The sequence below is a fragment of the Melanerpes formicivorus genome, unplaced genomic scaffold, assembly GCF_026170545.1.
Source record: "Melanerpes formicivorus ecotype bairdi unplaced genomic scaffold, bMelFor1.0.p_v2 SCAF_89, whole genome shotgun sequence".
Lineage (NCBI taxonomy): Eukaryota > Metazoa > Chordata > Aves > Piciformes > Picidae > Melanerpes > Melanerpes formicivorus.
In genome coordinates, this window is record NW_027142441.1 from 120717 (window position 1) to 145085 (window position 24369).

Sequence of the window (24369 nt, forward strand, 5' to 3'; positions counted from 1 at the left end):
GGAAGTGCAGCCTCGGAGCAGGGCTGCCCTGAACCACTCCTAGCGGGCAGCAGAGCCTGCATTCCAAAAGCGCTTGGATTCGGCTGGGTTTACCTTCTGGAGCGTTTCTGTGTAGTTGTAGAAGTTGAATCTCAGGCTCTTTGCCCTGTGAGGTTTTCTAGGTGAGTGTGAAATTTCTCTTCAACACTCAGCGTGTTGTGAAGCTGCATGAAACTGACAGCAAAGGCATTTTGAAGCTTTATCTTTGCCGTTTCAAAGCTTGGCTCTTCAGTAACCAGCCCTAACTAAAGTGTGCTGATGACTATCTTGAGTTTCACTTTTACTGTCAAAGGTTATGTTTAAGAGTAAACGAAGAGCTCGTGTAGCCTAAGTTTAGAGCAAGTAGCGGTTGTAAGATGACTTCATTTGTAGCCTGTTCATGGCTTTGATCTCCTTTCTTTGTTTGTAGGTGGTGTCATTATTTCTAGGTGCTTGCTTGTGGCTTTTTTGTTGGTGGTTTGGGGTTTTTTTTCCCTTCTTAAAAGGGGATTTGCTTACAAGCTGATGCAAAAAGCCTACCCTTAATAGATATGGGATTGAGAAAGGTTTCTTCATTTCTTGGTTGAAATGAGTTTGATGTTCAGCTAAGTTGGGCTATTCCTAACAGATGATCCTTGTGGTCACAGTATCACAGTATCACAGTATCACTTAGGTTGGAAAGGACCTCGAGGATCATCGAGTCCAACCTGACACCGCAGACCCCATGACTAGACCATGGCACCAAGTGCCACGTCCAATCTCCCCTTGAACGCCTCCAGGGTCAATGACTCAACCACCTCCCTGGGCAACCCATTCCAATGCCGAATGACTCGCTCGGTGAAGAACTTCCTCCTCACCTCGAGTCTGAACCTCCCCTGGCGCAGCTTGAGACTGTGTCCCCTTGTTCTGGTGCTGGTTGCCTGGGAGAAGAGGCCAACTCCCTCCTGGCTACAACCACCCTTCAGGTAGTTGTAGAGGGCAATAAGGTCACCCCTGAGCCTCCTCTTCTCCAGGCTAAACAATCCCAGCTCCCTCAGCCTCTCCTCATAGGGCTTGTGTTCAAGGCCTCTCACCAGCCTTGTTGCCCTTCTCTGGACACGCTCAAGTGTCTCAATGTCCTTCTTAAACTGAGGAGCCCAGAACTGGACACCTTCTGACCTGGCATTCTGTGCTGACAAATGAAGCTTCTCAGCTTCACAGGAGCTTTAAGGTCAGAACGCTGCAGGGCAGAGTCCTCGGGTCCAGTGACCTTTGCCATGGCGTAACGTGTTATCTTCTGTGTGTCTGCCTGATGTGCTGCAGACAAAAATGTGCACCCACTAGCAAACACTGACCTCCAGCAGTTCAGGCACTGCCTCACTCTGTTGCATGTGTCCTGGAATAATGACATGTCCGAGGGTTAGATGTGCCCAGGGGTGTTCCTGGGAAGGGAAGCGCTCGTGCTCTGTGGGAGGGCAAGCAGTTGTCAGAGGTCTTTCCCAGCCTGGTTAATTCTGTTCTGTTCTAAGGTGTCTGAAATGGACAATGTACAGCAATAGAGCTGAAGGAATAAGATTAAGTCATGCTGTGTGTCTGGTTTGTGGTCTGTGTGAGCATAGCTCTCACCACTCTGACCTGCTGCCTTCCTGGGTTGTGCATGGGGAAGGGGCCTGCAAGCTGTGCCCGGGTGACTCCTGGATGAGGCTCTCCATGAGAGGGTGGAGGTGAGGGCAGCAGCAAGGACACTCTGTAGTTGTGGGAGGACTATTGATCTGGACACCCTGAGCCATCAGGGAGTCCATCAGCAGTCCCTTTTCTACCGCCTGCCAGTAGCCAGCGACGTTAACCTCTATAACTATGGAATGGTTTGGGTTGGAAGGGACCTTAAAAATCGTCTAGTTGCAGCCCTCCTGCCATGGGGAGGGACACTTCCAGCTAGACCAGGCTGCTCAAGGCCTCATCTAAACTGGCCCAGGGAGGGGGCTCAAGGAATGCAAGGGAAGCTAAGCAAGGCTCAAGGAACATCAGGGAAGCTAAGCAAGGGGTTCAGTTGGTTAGGTCTAAGAAGGGATTGTGTCTTGGCTGGCTGTTTTACTAGACCTAGAACCACAGAGGCCTCAGCCCATCAAGCCATGAAGCCAGTGCCTGTGCTTGCTTTTTCCTCTGTGTGCCTAGAAACAGGTGACAGCCCTATTTTTGTATTAGCTACTTTGCTTTCTTTCAATCAATGCAGCACAACAGAGCAATTCTTTGTCCATTCTCTGCTGTGGCTCTTCCTGAAAGTCATGGAAATGAAGCCAAGGCCTCAGTGTGTCCAGGCCTGTAGGCAATGCCCCAAACAACTGAAACACTGTTCAGCTTGGAGGATGGAGGGAAGGAGAAGAGCATTTCTCAGCCAGTTGATAACTGCACTGGGCACAACAAGAGGTGTCTGGTGTTGAGAGACCTGAGGTATGTCTGCATCAAGAAAACCTTTCCTGTCTGGGCTGCACCAAGAGGAGTGTGGCCAGCAGGTCAAGGGAGGTGATTCTTCCCATTTATTCTGCTCTGGTGAGACCCCACCTTGAATCCTGCCTCCAGTTCTGCTGTCCCCAGTGTAAGAAGGACACTGAGTTGTTGGAGGAAGTCCAGAGGAGCACACAAAGATGATCCAAGGGCTGGAGCAGCTCTGCTGTGAGCACAGGCTGAGGGAGCTGGGGGTGTGCAGCCTGCAGAGAAGGCTCTGGGGGCACCTTAATGCTGCCTGCCAGTACCTGAAGGGATCCTCCAGGAAGGCTGCAGAGGGACTTTTCCTGAGGGTGTCTAGAGATAGGACAAGGGGGAATGGTTTGAAGCTGAGGGAGAGTAGGTTTAGACTGGAGCTGAGGAAGAAGTTCTTCAGTAGGAGGCTGGTGAGTCTCTGTTATATGTTGTGATGTGATGTGGAGTGATGTATGGGCATGGCATGTGAGAGAGCAAAGCTCTCTGGGGAAGAGGAGGCTCAGGGAGACCTTACTGCTCTCTACAACTACCTGAAAGGAGGTTGTAGCCAGGAGGGGGTTGGTCTCTTCTCCCAAGCAATCAGCACCAGAACAAGAGGACACAGTCTCAAGCTGTGCCAGGGGAAGTTTAGGCTGGAGGTGAGGAGAAAGTTCTTCACAGAGAGAGTTGTTAGCACTTGGGATGTGCTGCCCAGGGAGGTGGTGGAGTCCCCATCCCTGGAGGTGTTCCAGAGGGGCTTGGATGTGGCACTTGGAGCCATGGTTAATTGTCAGGAGGTGTTGGGTATTAGGTCATAGGCTGGACTTGATGATCTCTGAGGTCTTTCCCAACTTGGTTGATTCTGTGCCTGGCATTGGTCAGGTTGTTTCTCAGGCTGCAGCATTGGTAATTCTGGTCATGCCTTCGTTCCAGCAGTGCTTATTTTTGGGTGCTGTGTGTGCTTGCATATTTCATCTGTGCTAAAGCTCTGAAGAGGAGGTATTCAAATCAGAGGAACTTGACAGGCAAATGTTTGCAAATGGCATCATTTTCCTCCTTTGGGAGCTTCGGTTTTCATTTTTAATCTGACACTGCTTCAGCCTTGCAGATGGGAAGTGAACTACAGGGCTGTGAAGACAATGACCTTATCAGTGCTATGGGAAGGAAGCAATTTAGGCAGTCCAAGGAATTTAGGGGGTAGAGGAGTTCACAGTATCACTGAGGTTGGAAGAGACCTAGAGGATCATCAAGTCCAACCTGGCACCACAGACCTCATGACTAAACCATGGCACCAAGTGCCACATCCAATCCCCTCTTGAACACCTCCAGGGATGGGGACTCCACCACCTCCCTGGGCAGCACATTCCAGTGGCTAACAACTCTCTCGGTGAAGAACTTTCTCCTCACCTCCAGCCTAAACCTCCCCTGGCACAGCTTGAGACTGTGTCCTCTTGTTCTGGTGCTGGGTGCTAGAGAGAAGAGCCCAACCCCCACCTGGCTACAACCTCCCTTCAGGGAGCTGGACAGAGCAAGAAGGTCTCCCCTGAGCCTCCTCTTCTCCAGGCTAAGCAACCCCAGCTCCCTCAGCCTCTCCTCACAGGGCTGTGCTCCAGACCCCTCCCCAGCTTTCTTGCCCTTCTCTGGACACCTTCAAGTCTCTCAATGTCCTCCTTGAACTGAGGAGCCCAGAACTGGACACAGGACTCAAGGTGTGGCCTCAGCAGTGCTGAGCACAGGGCACAAGGACTTCCCTGCTCCTGCTGGCCACACTCTTCCTGCTGCAGGCCAGGATGCCCTTGGCCTTCTTGGCCCCCTGGGCACACTGCTGGCTCCTGTTCAGGCAGCTGTCAATCAGCACCCCCAGGTCCCTTTACATTTTGGAGCTCTCTGCCACTCTGACCCCAGCCTGTAGCTCTGCCTGGGGTTGCTGTGGCCAAAGTGCAGCCCCTGGCACTTGGACTTGTTGAATGCCATCCTCTTGGCCTCTGCCCATCTGTCCAGTCGGTTGAGGTCCCTCTGCAGAGCCCTTCTGTCCTCTAACTGACCAACATCTGCTCCCAGCTTGGTGTCATCTGCAAATTTGCTGATGACTGGATGTCTGACTCAATCCCCTCATCCAGATTATCAATGAAGATGTTAAAGAGCACAGGGTCCAGCACTGATCCCTGGCTGCCAGCTGGCTGTGGCACCATTCACCACCACTTAGTTAAAGTTATGAGTTAAAGAGAGTTAAAGAATGAAACTTTTTTGTGGTTTTTCACAGACCTTCCTAGAGCAGCCAAGGTTAGCAGAGTGGGCAGAGGAGCTCAGCAGCAGCCCAGACAGAAGCTTATTAAAATAACAGATGCTGGAACTCTGCTCAGGAAGAAGACAAGAACCTTGTGCTGCTTTTCTGCTTCAGATTGGGGCTGTGTGTGGTGACAGAACACCTACATTGTGTAGCAGTTGGTCAGATCCTTGGTCAAGTGATGTACAGGGAAGGATTCAGGGTGTCAGGTGGTCCTGGCTCACAGAAGGATGCCAGGATGTTACTGTAGGGCAAAAGATGGTGAGGAGGAGGCTGAGAGATCTTATTGCTCTCTACAGCTACCTGAAAGGGGGTTGGAGTGAGCCAGTGTTGAGCTCTTCCCCCAGTGACAGGACAAGAGGAAAGGGTCTCAAGCTGTGTCAGGGGAAGGTTAGGTTGGATATTAAGAACAATTTGTTTGCTGCAAGAGTGGTCAGGGATTGGAAGAGGCTGCCCAGGGAGGTGGTGGAGTCCCCATCCCTGGAGGTGTTCCAGGAAAAGTGTGGCCATGGCCCTTGGGGCCAGGGTTTAGTGGCCATGGTGGGGTTGGGTTGATGTTGGACTGGGTGACCTTGGAGGGCTTTTCTAACCTTAATGATTCTGTGATTCTGTGAATGCCACTGGTCTTTGTGGTACAGCAGAGTTCCAGGGCTTTATTTTCCCTTGACAGTGTGCTCTTCAGAGGTTAACCTTCTCCCTTGCAGCTGCTGTTAGGTTTGAGTCTGTCATCTTTTGACAGAGTGGCAGGGAAACTGCTGCTGACTTGTAGCTCTAGGACTTGATGTGAGAGCTGGTCACACAGCTGGTCCCCACTCTGTACTGTGCTGTCCAACTCTAAGCATGCTGGTAACCTGTTCTGAACCCTTTCCAGAGTGGACTCATGCTCTTTTCAAAGCTTGGCTTGTATGCCACCTCTACCACCTCTACCACCTCTACCACCTCTACCACCTCTACCACCTCTACCACCTCTACCACCTCTACCACCTCTACCACCTCTACCACCTCTACCACCATCACTATTATGATCATCATTATCTATTTTTGGCTTCTCTGTTGGCAGTAGTTAAGCAGCCCTGTGTAAACTAGCTGGGAATCCATCTGTGGGCCTCTGGGGGAACCCAGTGTAAATCATATTAATTTGAAATGAGCCCCCTTCTCACTCTGCTTCTGCTGCTCTCACTCTGGGGTTTAGTTCCCAGGTCTTGTCTCTGACTCATCTGAGGATGTTAGTTGTGAAGGCACAAAGCTGAAGAAAAGTATCACAGTATCACTAAGGTTGGAAGAGACCTCAAAGATCATCGAGTCCAACCTGGCACCACAGACCTCATGACTAAACCATGGCTCCAAGTGCCACATCCAATCCCCTCTTGAACACCTCCAGGGATGGCAACTCCACCACCTCCCTGGGCAGCACATCCCAATGGCTAACAACTCTCTCAGTGAAGAACTTTCTCCTCACCTCCAGCCTAAACCTCCCCTGGCACAGCTTGAGACTGTGTCCTCTTGTTCTGCTGCTGCTTGCCTGGCAGAAGAGACCAACCCCCACCTGGCTACAACCTCCCTTCAGGGAGTTGGAGAGAGCAATGAGGTCTCCCCTGAGCCTCCTCTTCTGCAGGCTAAGCAACCCCAGCTCCCTCAGCCTCTCCTCACAGGGCTGTGCTCCAGACCCCTCCCCAGCTTTCTTGCCCTTCTCTGGACACCTTCAAGTCTCTCAATGTCCTTCTTAAACTGAGGGGCCCAGAACTGGACACAGGACTCAAGGTGTGGCCTCAGCAGTGCTGAGCACAGGGCACAAGGACTTCCCTGCTCCTGCTGGCCACACTCTTCCTGATGCAGACCAGGATGCCCTTGGCCTCCTTGGCTGCCTGGGCACATTGCAGGCTCATGTTCAGGCAGCTGTCAATCAGCACCCCCAGGTCCCTCTCTGTTTGGCAGCTCTCAGCCACTCTGACCCCAGCCTGTAGCTCTACCTGGGGTTGTTGTGGCCAATGTGCAGCACCAGGCACTTGGATTTGTTGAATGCCATCCTGTTGGCCTCTGCCCATCTGTCCAGCCTGGCCAGGTCCCTCTGCAGGGACTGCAGAGGGAAAGCATCAAGCAGCAGTCCCATGTAATGGGATGGTTTGATACAGTAAGGGGGCAGTGGTTTGAAACTGGAGCAAGGCAGATTTAGGATGGACATCAGGAGGAAGCTCTGCACAGTGAGAGTGGTGAGCCACTGGAGCAGGCTGCCCAGGGGTGTGCTTGAGACCACATCCATGGAGACATTGAAGGTCAAACTTGATGTGGCCCTGGGCAGCCTGCTCTAGTTGGAGGTGTTCCTGCTGACTGCCGGGGGGGGTTGGACAAGATGACCTTTGAAGATCCCTTCCAAGCCAAAGCAGTCTGTGAATAGTAAGCCTCTCAAACAGTGATTAGCAATTCTGTTCTCTGTGGCTGTGTTTTCCAAGCAGTGTCCTGGGCTCTGTGTGCGCTGAGCGGAACAAAACCCGAACGCGGGAGGTGGAAATTTCCTTCCTGTGTTCTCGCTGCTGTGACAATGCTGTTTGTTTTCCTCCCTGTCATGTTTAGCAAACAAGCAGGACTGAGGGGGGTTGCACACTTTGATTCTTCTGGTGTCAGTGTGACTTTGTCATGGCACACAGAGGTGATCACCTGCTTTGTGTGTGGCTGATGTGCTTTGGCGCGGCGGATGTGCCAGGTCCTGCCCTTCGCTACAGCAACCCCATGGACACTCCAGGACTGGGACAGAGTGGCTGCAGACTGCCTGGCAGAGAAGGACCTGGGGGTGCTGGTCAACAGCTGGCTGAAGATGAGCCTAGGGGGTGCCCTGGTGGGCAAGAAGGCCACCAGCAGCCTGGCCTGGAGCAGCAATGGTGTGGGCAGCAGGAGCAGGGCAGGGATTGTCCTCCTGTGCTGGGCACTGGGGAGGCCACAGCTTGAGTGCTGGGTTCAGTTTTGGCCTCTCACTTCAAGAAGGACATTGAGGAGCTGGAGCAAGTCCAGAGGAGGGCAACAAAGGTGGGGAAGGGTCTGGAGAAGAGGTCTGGGGAGGAGCAGCTGAGGGAGCTGGGGGTGTTGAGTGTGGAGAAGAGGAGGCTGAGGGAGACCTCATTGAATTCCCTGAGAGGAGGCTGCAGTGAGCTGGGGGTTGGGCTCTTCTCCCTACTCTCAGGTGATAGGAGAGGAAATGACCTGAAAGTGTGCCAGGGGAGGGTTAGGTTGGACATGGGGAAGATTTTCTTTGCTGCAAGAGTGGTCAGGGCTTGGCAGAGGCTGCCCAGGGGGGTGGTGGAGTCCCCATCCCTGGAGGTGTTCAAGAGATAGGTGGCCATGGCACTTGGGGCCATGGTTTAATGGCCATGGTGGGGTTGGGTTGATGTTTCACTGGATGATCTTAGGGGGCTTTTCTAACCCAAACAATTCTATGATTCTGTGAACAGAGTTCTAGAACTTCCTTGCTCCCAGCCAGTTACTGCCAGGTAAGGGCCAGGAACTCCTCAGGAGAAAAATGCAGTAGCAAAGGCCAGGGCTGAAGGCTGCACTCTGTGCACAGCACCATGCTGGTGGACTTGCTTTGCTGGGCTTTTGCATCTGAGCCTGTGAGAGATTTGCCTGCAGCCAGTCTGGGTGCTCTGCTTTTGTGCCTCAGCTGCACAGCACGTCAGGATGCTGAGCTGGGTAGCTGTGGATTCTCTGGAGAGGCATTCTCCTTCCTGACCTTTATTTCTTGCACCCAGGGGGGTTTGTGAGGCTTCTTTTCCTGTTCAAGCTGATAGCAGCTAGTTTCTTAGAAAAACCTTCTTTCTACACTTCTGAAAGCCAAATGTCCTGCAGCCTGTCCAGTACTGGCTCTTATCACATCTTCTGAGGGGGATGGGATGTTTAACTCTTTGTTGCCCACATGCTGTGTGTGAGGTGGTTTCAGAAGCATTGTTTCTTAAGGCTTTGTGTCAAACTCTTGTCAAATCACCTGAAGCTTGCCATGTGGGGTGTTTTAGAATCATAGAATTGTCAGGGCTGGAAGGGACCTCAAGGCTCAGCCAGTCCCAACCCCCTGCCATGGGCAGGGACACCTCACACCACAGCAGCTTGCTCACAGCCACCTCCAGCCTGGCTGCAAACACCTCCAGCCAGGAGGCTTCTACCACCTCCCTGGGCAACCTGTGCCAGGCTCTCACCACCCTCCTGGGCAACAACTTCTTCCTCACATCCAGTCTCAATCTCCACTCTTCTAGTTTTGCTCCATTCCTCCCCAGTCCTATCCCTCCCTGACACCCTCAGAAGTCCCTCCCCAGCTTTCTTGGAGCTCCTTCAGATCCTTGAAGGCCACAATGAGGTCTCCTGGGAGCCTTCTCCTCTGCAGACTGAACAGCCCCAACTCTCTCAGGCTGTCTCCAGAGCAGAGCAGCTCCAGCCCTCTGCTCCTCCTCCTGGCCCTTCTCTGGACTCCTTCCAGCCCCTCCAGATCCTTCCTGGCACAGAAGCTCCAGAACTGGCCCCAGAGCTGCAGCTGTGGTCTCAGCAGAGTGGAGCAGAGGGCAGAATCCCCTCCCTGGCCCTGCTGGCCACACTTCTCTTGCTGCAGCTCAGGCTCTGCTTGGCTCTCTGGGCTGCAAGTGCTCCCTGCTGGCTCCTGCTGAGCTTCTCCTCCCCCAGCACCCCCAGGTCCTTTTGTTCAGGGCTGCTCTCAAGCCAGTCCCAGCCCAGTTTATATGGGTTCTTGGGATTGCCTCCACCCAGCTGCAGGACCCTGCACTTGGTCTTGTTGAACCTCCTGAGGTTGGCTTGTGCCCAGCTCTGCAGCCTGTCCAGGTCCCTCTGGATGGATCCTTCCCTCCAGCTGTCAGCAGCACCACACAGCTTGGTGTCATCAGCAAATCTGCTGAGGCTGCACTCAGTGCCACTGTCCATACCATTTTGGTGTATTTTACTTGGCCACAGAATCACAGAATTGTTTTGGTTGGGAAAGCCCTCTGAGATCATCCAGTCCTACCATGAACCCAACATCCCCAGGGCCACTAAACCATGGCCCCAAGTGCCATGGCCACAGGTATCTTGAACACCTTCAGGGAGTGTATCCATTTGTGGTGAAGAGTGCAGTATGAGAGGATCACAGAATTATTGAGGCTGGAAAAGACCTCTGAGATCATCAAGCCTGTGACCTAACAGCACACCATCAGCTAAACCATGGCACCAAGTGCCACATCCAAGCTTTTCTTCAAGACCTCCAGCGATGGCAACTCCACCACCTCCCTGGGCAGTCCATCCAGTGCCTGATCAGCCTTCCTGTGAGGAAGTGCTTCCTAATATCCAACCTAAACCTCCCCTGGGGCAGCTTCATACCATACCCTCTTGTCCTGTCACTGGTTGCCTGGGAGAAGAGCCTGACCCCCACCTGACTCCAACTTCCTTTGAGGTTGCTGTAGAGAGTGATAAGGTCCCCTCTGAGTCTCCTCTGCTCCAGCATGTGCAGCAGTGTGAGCATAGCTCTCATCTGGATATCTCACCTTTGTAGAATGTCTTTGGCAGTGACACCTGTGAAATGCTTACTTTGCTGGCTTGCCATTAAGCCACCTCCAGGGATGGGGACTCCACCACCTCCCTGGGCAGCACATCCCAATGGCCAGTCTCTCTGTCTGAGAAGATTTTCTTCCTCACCTTCAGCCTAAACCTCCCCTGGCACAGCTTGAGACTGTGTCCTCTTGTTCTGGTGCTGGGTGCCTGGGAGAAGAGACCGAGAGACCTGGCTTCAACCTCCCTTCAGGGAGTTGCAGAGAGCAAGAAGGTCTCCCCTGAGCCTCCTCTTCTCCAGGCCTCCTCTTCTCCAGGGACCTTTGGATGTCCTCTGGTCCAGCTGCTGTGCTCAGGCAGGGCCACCTAGGGGTAGTTGTGCAGGACCATGTCCAGATGGCTTTTGAGTACCTCCAAGGATGGGGACTACAACTGCTCTGGGCAGCTTGTGCCAGAGCTCAGTCACCCTCACAGTAAGAAGTGTTTCTGGCTGTTCAGAGGGACTCTGCCATGTTTCAGCTTGTGCCCTGTGTCTCCTCTTCTGCAGCAGCTTGAGGGTCAACTGCCCAGCCTCATGGTGACTGTGGTCAGGCACAGCCTCACTGAAGGGATAGGGAAGGTGAGGACCTTTGATAGCAAGGCAGGGCCCTCGGCCAGTGAAGTGCTTTGCTCTGGGGAAGTTTCTAGCCTGCTGACCATGTGTGAGCACAGAGCAGATTCAGCTGGCAGAGGACAAATGGAGCCAGTCCTCCTCAGCAATGGGTTTGCAGCCCTGAGTGCTGGATCAAGATGCTGCCCAAGGTGACTCCTTCAGAGGCTGGGAGCCCTCATCCTTTAGGTTTCATAGTTTCATAGTTTCATTCAGGGTTGGAAGGGACCACAAGGATCATCCAGTTCCAACCCCCCTGCCATGGGCAGGGACACCCCACACTAGATCAGGCTGGCCAGAGCCTCATCCAGCCTGGCCTTAAACACCTCCAGGGACAGGGCCCCAACCACCTCCCTGGACAACCCATTCCAGGGCTTCACCACTCTCATGGGGAAGAACTTCCTCCTCCCCTCCAGCCTCAATCTCCCCACCTCCAGCTTCATTCCATTCCCCCTAGTCCTATCACTACCTGAGATCCTGAGGTGAGTGATACCTGCCTGTTGGGTCACCATCCCTCAAACAAAGCTAAAGCTGGCTGGGTAATATTGCTTCGTGGACCTGTGCTGCACTGATACTTGTTGGCATACCAAACAATTTTGATGAGACTAAATCTCCTTTTAAGTCCCTGCCTTGTCTGTTTGGAGACAGCCTTGCCAGGCTGGGCAGATGGGCAGAGGCCAACAGGATGGCATTCAACAAGTCCAAGTGCCAGGGGCTGCACTTTGGCCACAGCAACCCCAGGCAGTGCTACAGGCTGGGGGCAGAGTGGCTGAGAGCTGCCAAACAGAGAGGGACCTGGGGATACTGGGTGACAGCAGCTGAACATGAGCCAGCAGTGTGCCCAGGGGGCCAAGAAGGCCAATGGCATCCTGGCCTGCATCAGGAAGAGTGTGGCCAGCAGGAGCAGGGAAGTCCTTGTGCCCTGTGCTCAGCACTGCTGAGGCCACACCTTGAGTCCTGTGTCCAGCTCTGGGCTCCTCAGTTCAAGAAGGACTTTGAGAGACTTGAAGGTGTCCAGAGAAGGGCAAGAAAGCTGGGGAGGGGTCTGGAGCACAGCCCTGTGAGGAGAGGCTGAGGGAGCTGGGGTTGCTTAGCCAGGAGAAGAGGAGGCTCAGGGGAGACCTTCTTGCTCTCTCCAACTCCCTGAAGGGAGGTTATAGCCAGGTGGGGGTTGGTCTCTTCTCCCAGGCACCCAGCACCAGAACAAGAGGACACAGTCTCAAGCTGTGCCAGGGGAGGTTTAGGCTGGAGGTGAGGAGAAAGTTCTTCCCAGCAAGAGAGATTGGCCCTTGGGATGTGCTGCCCAGGGAGGTGGTGGAGTCCCCATCCCTGGAGGTGTTCAGGGAAGGCTTGGATGAGGCACTTGGAGCCATGGTTTAGTTGTCAGGAGGTGTTGGGTGGTAGGTCATAGGTTGGATTGGCTGATCTGTGAGGTCTTTCCAACCTGTGATTCTGTGAGCCACTGCAACTGCACATGGATAGGAGCCTGCCTCTGTCTTCTTCGCACCCTCCCTGCAGGTTCTGTATGGATTGAGATCTGCCCTGAGCCTCCTCTGCTCTCTCCTGAAGGCTCCTCACACATCAACACCTTTCTTAGAGGCAGGCCAGTGCAGGAGCTGTAGATACTTTGAGGGAGCCATGTGTCACAGAGCAGCTGACAGCACGTGGCCTGTGCTTGTTTGACTCATGTCTTTGCTCCCACCTACAGTTCAGTGACTCTCAAGTGTGACATGGCACTCCAGGCTGCTTCAGCTTGGGCTGGGGAAAACTCTCAGTGTTCCTTAGGCTTCCATCCAAACTGCTCCCTGGTTTTATTCTGGCAGCCAGTGGTTTTTACTGGAGAAATTATAAAGCTGGGGAAGGGTCTGGAGAGCTGAGCTGGTGAGGAGCAGCTGAGGGAGCTGGGGGTGTTTAGTGTGGAGAAGAGGAGGCTGAGGGAGACCTCATTGCTCTCTGCAGCTCCCTGAGAGGAGGCTGGAGCCAGGGGGGAGTTGGTCTCTACTCCCAAGTAGCAAGTGACAGGATGAGAGGAAATGGCCTCAGGCTGTACCAGATAAGGTTTAGAATCATAGAATCAATAAGGTTGGAAAAGACCTCAAAGATCATCAAGTCCAACCTGTCTCACCCAGCACCTCCTGACAACTAAACCATGGCTCCAAGTGCCACATCCAATCCCCTCTTGAACACCTCCAGGGATGGGGACTCCACCACCTCCCTGGGCAGCACATCCCAATGCCCATCCCAGATGTTCCAGTCCCTTCCTCATCCTTGTAGCCTCCCTTAGACTCTCTCTAGTAGATCCCTGTCCCTCTTGAACTGGGGTGCCTAGAACTGGATGCAATAGTCCAGCTGTGGCCTCACCAGGGCAGAAGTAGCACACTGCAGTCTGGACTGGGAGCACATTGCTGGGCTGGGAGAAGAGACCCTTCCTGAGCCTTCAGCTGCAGCCTTCTCTTTAGTTGTATATTAGAAGAAACTTCTTCCCTGAAAGGGCTCTCAAGGCCTGGCACAGGCTGCCCAGGGGGAGGTGGTGGAATCCCTATTCTTAGAAGTGTTTAAAAGCCTTCTGGATGTGGTGCTGAGGGCCATGGTTTAGCCCCAGATTTGGGTTAATCGTTGGACTTGGTCTTAAAGGTCTTTGCCAGCCTGAACTATTCTATGGGTTTTATTACATTTTTTTCCTCTGATTCTAAGCTCATAAAAGAGCTTAGTAGCAGCAACTTCTTCCTCTGGAATGTAAGTGCCAGGGGATTGCATACTGGGGTGTAACAAAGAGAAGATTTTCTAGTAAGCAGTGTCACTGGAGTGCTAAGTTTGTACCTCTGGGAGAAGCAGGCTTGGTTTACAGCCTTATTTTGGCCCTAGTTATATTTTGCTCAAGAAGGAGCTGAGGAGCAATGAGTAACACACACAGAGTTCTTGCAACAGAGGGGGGGAAAAATAAACCAAATAATACCAGCCCAGAAAGCTTGACCCAGCTACAGCCCCAAACCAACCAACTGACCCAAACCCACCCACCCAAAAAGCCCAACCAAGCAGCAGCCCCAAACCAACCCAAAACCACCAACCCAAAAAGCCCAACCAAGCAGCAGCCCCAAACCAACACAAAACCACCAACCCAAAAAGCCCAACCAAACAGCTGCCCCAAACCAACCCCAAAACCACCAACCCAAAAGCCCAACCAAGCAGCAGCCCCAAACCAACCCAAAACCACACACCCCAAAAGCCCAACCAAGCAGCAGCCCCAAACCAACCCAAAACCACACACCCCAAAAGCCCAACCAAGCAGCAGCCCCAAACCAACCCAGAACCACCCACCCAAAAAGCCCAACCAAGCAGCAGCCCCAAACCAACTCACCCAGAACCACCACCCCAAACAGCCCAAGCAGCAGCCCCAAACCAACCAACCCAAAAACCACCAACCCAAACAGCCCAAGCAGCAGCCCCAAACCAACCAACCAACCCAAAACCACCCACCCAAAAAGCCCACCCAAGCAGCAGCCCCAAACCAACCAAACAACCCCAAGTGACCAATCAGCCCAAACCCACCAACCAAAATCAACCAACCCAAAGAGCCTGACCAAGAGACAGCCCCAAACCAACCAACCCAAACCCCCCAACTGACCAGCCCAATGACCCAATCAGCTGACCCAGAAAGCCTGACCAGCAGACCCAAACCAACCAACTCAACAACCACCCAAACAACCCCATCAAACCAGTCAGCCCCAAATCACCAACCAAAATCAACCAACCCAAAGAGCCTGACCAAGCAACAGCCCCAAACCAACCAACTCAACCACCACCCCAAACAACCCCAACTAACCAATCAGCCCAAACCCATCAGCCAAAATCAACCAACCCAAAGAGCCTGATCAAGCAACAGCCCCAAACCAACCAACTCAACCACCACCCCAAACAACCCCAACTAACCAATCAGCCCAAACCCACCAACCAAAATCAACCAACCCAAAGAGCCTGACCAAGCAACAGTCCCAAACCCACTCAACAACCAACCCAAAACCCCCAACCAACCCAGCCATCCTACCCCCCCAAAACCAACCCAGCCATCCCACCCACCCCAATCAACCCCCCAACCCTCCTACCACCAAGAAGCTCCTACCAGATAAAGGCCAAAGTGTTTAAGGCCTCTCATAAGGAGAGCACATCTGGTCCACTGCTGTGAATATTTGCATATTCCAGTTGTTCATGGCCATGTTTCTGTTTGTAATGGAACAGTAAGGTCATTTGGGGCTAATTGGCTTTAGCCTCTAGGTCAGGCTGGAGAAGAGGAGGCTGAGTGAGACCTTACTGCTCTCTATAGCTCCCTGAAGGGAGGTTGGAGCTAGGAGGGGGCAGCCTCTTCTCCTTGGTGGCAAAAGACAGGAGCAGAGGAAATGGATGCAAGCTGCAGCAGGGGAGGTTCAGGAAATGTTTCTGCACTAGAAGAGTTGTCAAACACTGGAATGGTCTGCCCAGGGCAGTGCTGGAGTCACCATCCCTGGGGTGTGGTGGACCTGGTGCTTAGGGACATGGTTTAGTGTTGACCCTTCAGTGCTGAGTTGAGGGTTGGACTGGATGAGCTTGGAGGTCTCTTCCCTGGAGGTGTTCAAGAAAGGCTTGGATGTGGCCCTTGGAGCCAGGGTTTAGTTGTCAGGAGGTGTTAGGGATTAGGTCATAGGTTGGACTTGATCTCTGAGGCCTTTTCCAACCTGCCTCATTCTATGATTGTATATTCTGAGGTGCTTGATCAAGGGATAATACTTTCCAAAGTGGATTTTGGGTGGAGCTAAGTCCAGCACTGCTCTATGAAACTCACTGGTGACTTCTGGCCTGTGTAGGAGTTCAACTTTTTTTTCCTTTCAGTAGAATAGAATAGAATAGAATAGACCAGACCAGACCAGACCAGGTTGGAAGAGACCATCAAAATCATCATGTCCAACCAATCATCCAACACCACCTAATCAACTAAACCATGCAACCAAGCACCCTATCAAGCCTCCTCCTGAACACCTCCAGGGATGGTGACTCCACCACCTCCTCAGGCAGCCCATTCCAATGGTCAATCACTCTCTCTGTATAGAATTTCTCCCTAATATCCAACCTAAACCTCCCCTGGCACATCCTGAGACTGTGTCCTCTTGTTCTGGTGCTGCTTGCCTGGGAGAAGAGACCAACCTCTGCCTGTCTACAACCTCCCTTCAGGGAGTTGTAGAGAGCAATAAGGTCACCCCTGTTAGCATCCCAAATGAAACCAAAGCAAGCAAATAGGAGAGCTGAGTTCTCCTGAAGGCAGCATAGGCCTGCAGCCTGCCTGTTTGGTTTGGAACTGCTGTTGGAGCAACTGTCGCCTACTCTCCATAAACCATTCACAGCATGCCCAGTGTGGAGCTTGTGGTGCAGAGAACCAGCCTCAGAAGTGTTAATTGTGTAATAGGAGGCTGGTTTCACTCCTGAGTCAACACCACATCCAGTCCTGCAGCAGGGACCAGTGGGAGCCAACAAAAACATAGCAAAGCCATGAGAGCTCCTTCAAAAGACAAAATGTTTTGCTGCCTGCACTCACTGTGCTCCAGCTGGGAAAAGATGCATGGAGGGGAGGATACAAAGGGCTTGATCAAAGTCATTAGTGGTGTGTAATGAAAAAGTACTGTAAGGGAAGTACTCAGATCAAAACTGCCTTAAGAGCTATTCTCAAAACAGCCCTGAAGAAATGAAAAGGAAATGTTTCCTGTGTGTGTTCTCACAGCTCAAAGTCTGGGCTCCCTGAGTGGGAGCCTCAGCAAACTTCAAAGGTGGCCAGAGGCTCCCAAGCAGAAAAGATGCAATAAATCCATCAAGCATAGAATGGGTGATGTTGCAAGGCACCTGAGAGATCATCTAGTGCCAGCTAGGTGATTCCTTCCACCAGCCCAGCTTGCTCAGGCTCCCAGCCACCCTGGCCTGGAGAACCTCCAGGGAGGAGGCAGCCACAGCCTCCCTGGGCAGCCTGTGCCAGAGTCTCACCACCCTCACTGCAAAGAAATTCTTCCTCATCTCCAGTCTCAATCTACCCTCTGCCAGCTTCAATCTGTTGCCCCTCCTCCTGTCTCTCCAAGTATGCACTGGGCACCCCTTTGGCAGTTGCAGATGAGTGCTGATGGTGTTGAAATGCTGTTGTGTGCTTGCAGCTGTGCAAGTACCACTTCTTCCCTCCCCTGGGTGCATGGCATGCCTTGTGGTTGCACTGCTTGCTGTCCCCTGGTCCTGTTGGGACAGCAATGTGCCCTGCTGGCCAAGGGGCACAATGGTATCTGGGGTGCATCAAGGAAAGTGTCCCCAGCAGGTCTAGGGAGGTTCTTCTCCCCTCTGCTCTGCCCTGGTGAGAGCACACCTGGAACAGTGTGGCCAGTTTGGGGCTCTGTCATTCAAGAGGGGCAGAGATCTGCTGGAAAGAATCCAATGGAGGCACCAAGGATGATGAAGGGGTTTGAACATCTCTGCTGTGGATGAAGGCTGAGAGCCCTGGGGCTGTTTAGCCTGCAGAAGGGTGAGAGGGGAGCTCAGTAATGTCTGTAAAGATGTGAGGGCTGGCTGTCAAAATGAAGGTGCCAGGCTTTCTGGTGGTGCCCAGTGGTAGGACAAGGAGCAGCAGGGACAAGTTAGAACCCAGGGGGTTCCACCTCAGCATGAGGAGAGGCCTCTTTGCTGTGAGGGTCCCAGAGCCCTGGAGCAGGCTGCCCAGAGAGGTTGTGGAGTCTCCTTCTCTGGAGCCTTTCCAGCCCTGTCTGGATGTGTTCCTGTGTGACCTGTGCTGGATTCTCTGGCCCTGCTCTGGCAGGGGGGTTGGACTGGATGATCTCTGGAGGTCCCTTGCAGCCCCTCCGGTTCTGTGCATGAAGCAGCATGTTTGTCATAGCTACAGGACCTTGGGCTCTGGGTTTTTTTTGTCAGCCCTTGTAAAAATCTCCCTCCCCAGCTTTCTTGTAGGCCCCTTCAGGTGCTGGAAGGCTGCTCTGAGGTCTCCCTGGAATCTTCTCTTATCTGGGCTGCCCAGCCCCAGCTCTGGCAGCCTGTCCCCACCAGATGAGCAAACATGCAGTGACAGACTGCTGCAGTCCTGCTGGCATCAGTGGTGGGGACGGGACCCTTGGTGTGGGTGAGGCCCCTTGTGGTGTCTGCTGCTGAGGAAAGATCTCACTGGGGCAGCAGAATCTCTCTGGGGTGTGGTTTTCTTCTGGTAATCTTCTACCCTGCAACCTCAAAAGGAGCTTCCCAAACACCTCCCTCGGTGCTGATGTCACCCAGCCCTGGCTGCTCTTGGCAGGAGCTATTGACAAACATCCCCAGCAGCCAGTTTTAATTGCAGCTTCCCTCAGAATAGAAACAGCACTTGCCAGAAAAGGACAAAAGCAGAAGGCTTTTGTTTGAACTCTTGTGGGGTTGGGTTTTTTTGGACTAATTCTGATAGTCCTGGAACATGGGTAAGGACACAATGCACCCTGGCAGCATCTGCAGCTCTCCACCCTGAGAAGGCTTCATGGGATTTGTCACTTCACAGATACCTAAGGGGAAGGTAAGAAGCCAAACCAGAACAGAATAGAATTAACCAGGCTGGGAGAGTTTTCATTGCCATAGAATCAGGGAGGGGTTGGATATGGAAGAATGGAATGGAATGGAATGGAATGGAATGGAATGGAATGGAATGGAATGGAATGGAATGGAATGGACCAGGTTGGAACAGACCTTTGAGATCATTACATCCAACCTATCATCCAATACCACCTAATCAAATAACCCATGGCACCAAGCACCCTATCAATTCTCCTCCTGAACACCTCCCATGATGGTGACTCCACCACTTCCCTGGGCAGCACATTCCCATGGGCAATCACTCTCTCTGTGTAGAATTTCTTCCTAACCTCCAGCCTAAACCTCCCCTGGCACAGCTTGAGACTGTGTCCTCTTTTCCTGGTGCTGCTTGCCTGGGAGAAGAGACCAACCCCCACCTGGCTACAACCTCCCTTCACGGAGTTGTAGAGAGCAAGAAGGTCTCCCCTGAGCCTCCTCTTCTCCAGGCTAAGCAACCCCAGCTCCCTCAGCCTCTCCTTATAGGGCTGTGTTCCAAAGGACCCTAAAGATCATCTAGTTCCAGCCCCTCTACCATGGGTAAGGACACCTTCTAGACAACTAGCCCAGGTTGCTCAAGGCCTTGTCCTGTCCAGCCATGAACACCTCTGGGGGCATTTAATGGGGCATTACTCTTTGCCATTAAGTCTCACTTCAGAAGCAAGCCAGAAGAAGCTCTGTTAAGTCTTGACCACTGCAGAATCATAGAGTTGTCAGGGTTGGAAGGGACCTCAAGAATTATCCAGCTCCAACCCCCTGCCATGGGCAGAGACACCTCACACTCCAGCAGGTTGCTCACAGCCACATCCAGCCTGGCTGCAAACACCTCCAGGCAGGAGGCTTCCACCACCTCCCTGGGCAACCTGTGCCAGGCTCTCACCACCCTCCTGGGGAACAACTTCTTCATAACATCCAATCTCAATCTACCCATTTCTACTTACGCATTCCCCCCAGTCCTATCACTCCCTGACACCCTCAGAAGTCCCTCCCCAGCTTTCTTGGAGCCCCCTTCAGATACTGGAAGGCCACAATAAGGTCTCTCAAGCTGTGCCAGGGGAGGTTCAGGCTGGATGTTAGGAAGAAATTCTTCCCAGCAAGAGAGCTTGGCCATTGGGATGTGCTGCCCAGGGAGGTGGTGGAGTCCCCATCCCTGGAGGTGTTTAGGAAGAGCCTGGATGAGGCACTTGGTGCCATGGTTTAGTTGATTAGATGGTGCTAGGTTGGACTTGATGATCTTGAAGGTCTTTTCCAACCTGGCTAATTCTGTATTCTGTATTCCTTGGAGCCTTCTTTTCTCCAAACTGATCAACCCCAACTCTCTCTGCTCATCCACTTTGAAGAGAGCAGTTCCTCTGATAAAACTTGGAGCTTTCTAGGCCATAGCCATCCTTCTAATTGGCAATCAGAAATGAAGGCTTTGCACCTTGTTCCTGTGCTGTAGGCAGGTCTTGGCTCAGAACTGTGACATTCTCTGCTGGTTAAAACCCTGGTGCTTCATCAGCCTTTGAATAAACAAACATTGACACAGCCAAATGTGGGAGGAGAAGAGGGAAAGGCAGGCAGCAAGGTTCATGGTGAGGAAGCAGCATCAGGGTCTTGGAGGGAAAGGTGGAAGAGAAACAATCTCTGTCCCTAGGGCATGGGTGGATCAAAACCTCTTCATGCAGGCACTTGTGAGTGCTGAATGTTTCTAACAAGGGCTGCTGGCTGCTCTCTCCACTCAGCTGCTTCTGGGTTAGAACCTGCAGACTGGTCCTGTGCCTGATGGAGCAGACAATGTGTAGCTCTGCTGTCTTCTCTTTGGTGTGCCAGAGTGGAATTCAGGTGATGGAGGTAGATTGATTCTTAGTTTTGGTAGGCTTGTTACATCAGTATGGTACCCAAAAGTGACCTTAAGCCTGAAATTGTGCCAGGAGAGGGTTAGGTTGGAGCTTAGGAAAAAATTTCTTCACTGCAGGGGTGGTCAAGGATTGGAACAGGCTGCCCAGGGAGGTGGTGGAGTCTCCATCCCTGGAGGTGCTCAAGAAACTTGGCTCTTCAGGACATGGTTTAGTGGCTGTGGTGATGTTGGGTTGATGGTTGGACTCAGTGATCTCAGAGGTCTTTTCCATGCCAAACAATTGTGTGATTGTGTTGTCTGATTCTCTCAGCATCTCCAGCTCTGCTCTCTTCTCTTACTGCCTTGATGTCTGTGTTGGCCTGATCTTACCCGAGTCTGAGCTGCTGCTGTGTGGACAGCAGCTTGGCCTCTGTTTTCAGCAGGGACTCCACTGTCTCTTTAAGTTTTATGATCCTATCTGCTCCTTTCCTTCATTAGCAGAGTTTTATTACTTAATAAATCAAATGTAGGGAAGTATTTTGGACAGTAAGTCCTATGAAGAGCCATTGGAATGTGCTGCCCAAGGAGGTGGTGGAGTCGCCATGCCTGGAGGTGTTCAAGAAAGGCTTGGATGTGGCCATGGTTTAGTTGTCAGGAGGTGTTGGGAATTGGGTAATAGGTTGGACTTGGTGATCTCTTAGGTCTTTTCCAACCTGATTGATTCTATGGTGATTCTATGACTGAAGGAGCTGGGGCTGTTTGGTTTGGAGAAGAGGAGGCTGAGGGGAGACCTCCTGGCTCTCTACAGCTCCCTGCAAGGAGGTTGTGGAGAGGCTGCTGCTGGTTTCTTCTCACAGGCAATTAGTGATAGAACAAGAGGGGAAAGGCCTCAAGCTGTGGCTGGAGAGGTTTAGACTGGACATTAGGAAACATTTTTCCCATCAAGAGTGGTCAGACACTGGAATGTGCTGGGCAGGGAGAGGTAGTGGAGTCACCAGCCCTGTCTGTGTTTCAAGGTGGTTTGGATGTGGTGCTTGTGGCTATGGTTTAAGGGTGACCCTTGTAGAGCAGGGTTAATGGTTGGGCTTGGTGATCCTGAGGGTCTCTTCCAACCTGAGTGTTTCTGTGCTTTTTAACTCTGAAATGTAGCCTTTCCCAATCAGCCCTGCTAAACTCCTCCTCTTGGCCTTTGGAGGTGAAGCTTGGTAGCTGGCTAACAGTGGATCCTTATGTTCATCCAGGGAATGGTTGAGGCAGAATCTTATGACTTGATTGATGAAGTCTTTTGTGTCTCTGGAGGCTTTGACTTGGGATGTAGGCCACTGGCTGATCAGGAGTTCAGATGGATATGTGTGGGGTTTGCTTGGGTGCCTGGGGGTCTTTCAGCCTCTGGAGGAACAGGAACTTCCTAAGTAATGGGCATGGGCATGGGCCTGGAAGAAAGCAAACTGTTATGTTAGTCTTGAGGCTTTCTTCTCTTCTGAATTTCAAGATCTCAGCTCTGATGCTGTAGTTGTAGTCAGTTGGGCAGACTTCTGGGATGAAGACTGATGCTGTCTTGTGATACAGTAAGTAAGCCTTTGCCTGTCATCAGTGAGCTCATCTTACTTCCTTGATTACCTGATCACAGCTTGTTTTGCATGGCAGCAGCTACACCAGCAGCAGTTCAAGGCACTGGCACTGTTCTATTTTTAACTAGGCACCTGATGGGTCTCTGAAGAGGAGTGACTGGTGAGCTTAGAGCACTGGGAGAAAACTTAAGTAAGAAGCAGTGAAGTAAAGCATTCTTTTTTGGATTGGGTCTCTGTACCATTGGGAGGCCTAAGCCTGTGATGAAGTTTACAAGAACTTGTTCAATTCCAGCAAATTAAGGCCTGGACATAGGCTGAGGGAAGTGATTGTTCCCCTGTATTTAGCACTGGTAAGGCTGCAGCTTGGATACTGGGTTCAGTTTTGGGCCACTCACTTCAAGAAAGACATTGAGGTACTGGAGCAGGTCCAGAGAAGAACAACCAAGCTGGGGAAGGGTCTGGAGAAGAGGGCTGGGGAGGAGCAGCTGAGGGAGCTGGGGGTGTTGAGTGTGGAGAAGAGGAGGCTAAGGGAGACCTCATTGCTCTCTGCAGCTCCCTGAAAGGAGGCTGCAGGGAGCTGGGGGTTGGGCTCTGCTCTCAATTGACAAGATCAGACAAGAGAAAACAGCCTCAAGTTGCAAGGAGGAGGTTTAGGATGGACATTAGTAACAGTTTCTTTGCTGAAAGAGTTGTCAGCCCCTGGAACAGGGTGTCCAGGGCAGTGGTGGAATCATCATCCTTGGGGGGATGTGGAATGACATGTTGATGTGGTGCTTAGGCCACAGCTCCAGTGTTGTGACCAGTTCTGGGCACCTCAACCCAAGAGAGATGTGGAGGGGCTGGAGCCAGGACAGAGCAGGGCAAGGAAGCTGGGAAGGGCCTGGGGAAGAAATCTGCTGGAGAGCAACTGAAGGAGCTGGGGAGGGTTAGTGAGAAACAGAGGAGGCTGAGGGGAGACCTCCTGGCTCTCTCCAGCTCCCTTGAAATGAGATTGTGGAGAGGCTGCTGCTGGTCTCTTCTCACAGGTAATTAGTAATAGAACAAGAGGGGAAAGGCCTCAGGCTGCCACTGGGAAGGCTTAGACTGGACATTGGGAAACATTTTTCCCATCAAGAGTGGTCAGGCACTGGAAGTGCTGCCCAGGGAGGTGGTGAAGTCACCAACCCTGGAGGTGTTCCAAGGTGGCTTGGATGTGGTGCTTGTGGCTATGGTTCAGGGGTGACCCTTGCAGAGCAGGGTTAATGGTTGGGCTTGGTGATCCTGAGGGCTTTTCCAGGCTGAATGTCTCTGTGGTTCTGTGAGGGACGTGGTTGAGCTGTGGGCTTGGTAGTGTCAGGTTAATGGTTGGACTCAGTGGTCTGAAAGGCCTTTTCCATCTGTGTGATGGTAAGGTAGCAGGGGATTGTCAGAAGAGCCTTGTGGCTGGTGGGGAGTGGGGAGAGGGGCTGTGTGTGGCTGTAGGGTGCTGAAATGTGTCCAGAGCAGGGCCAGGAGGATGAGCAGAGGGCTGGAGCACCTCTCCTGTGAGGACAGACTGAAGGAGTTGGGGCTGTTCAGTCTGGAGAAGAGAAGGCTCCCAGGTGACCTCATTGTGGCCTTCCAGGATCTGAAGGGGGCCTACAGGAGGGCTGGGGAAGGACTTCTCAGGATCTCAGGGAGTGATAGGACTAGGGGGAATGGAATGAAGCTGGAGGTGGGGAGATTGAGGCTGGAGGGGAGGAGGAAGTTCTTCCCCATGAGAGTGGTGAAGCCCTGGGATGGGTTGTGCAGGGAGGTGGTTGGGGCCCTGTCCCTGGAGGTGTTTAAGCCCAGGCTGGCTGAGGCTGTGGCCAGGCTGATCTAGTGTGGGGTGTCCCTGCCCATGGGAGGGGGGTTGGAACTGGCTGATCCTTGTGGTCCCTTCCAACCCTGACTGATACTAAGGTTGGTGTGAAGCACTTGTGTGCTTCGGGGAGCTGCCGAGGGCGAAGCCGCTCGCATCCGTTTGGGAACACTTTGGTTTTGCTCTCCTGTGAGCTGTCACACTTGCAGTTCAGTGATGTGTCACAGGAGCACTCATCAAGAACTCCTCCTTCCCTTCTCTGGTGCTTCCTCAGATACCTGAGGCATGCTTGCCAAGAGCCCTCCCGAAACCGAAGCTGTTGCTGTTGTTTGGGGGTGGAGGGGAGGAGGCTTAGAAGAAAAGCAGGGTCATACATATTCATGTGTACTGATATGTGCTTGGTGGGGGTTGAGTCCCATGAGGGGAGGTGAAAATTAAACCTTTAAAAAAAAAAAACAACCCAATATTTGCTTTTCTGGAACACTTCCTTCTTGGAAGGTCAGTGTGTGTGTGTGGTTGAAACTGAGAACTTCATGGGGGGGCAGCTGGGCTCTGTTTTCACTTCAGTAGCATCTTAAGCAGCAGTGAGGCCCTGCTCTAGGTAGCACAAAGTCTGAATCTAGAGATGAATCCTGGCCTGCATCA

The 24369-nt window shown here is 52.5% G+C and overlaps 1 protein-coding gene across 3 annotated transcripts in view; it reads left to right on the top strand.

The window, feature by feature from the left end:
• OSBPL1A (oxysterol binding protein like 1A) overlaps positions 1-24369 on the top strand; it is a 138097-nt gene that overhangs the window by 49455 nt on the left and 64273 nt on the right. Inside the window, exon 1 of one of the 3 annotated variants that reach the window (XM_068165473.1) lies at positions 18205-18459. The exons of the other annotated variants lie outside the window; for them this stretch is intronic. Coding sequence (XP_068021574.1) covers positions 18424-18459 — 36 coding nt within the window. The 5' untranslated portion in view covers positions 18205-18423. Of the gene's footprint in view, positions 1-18204; positions 18460-24369 lie in introns of those variants that run through there. 3 annotated transcript variants of the gene reach the window in all.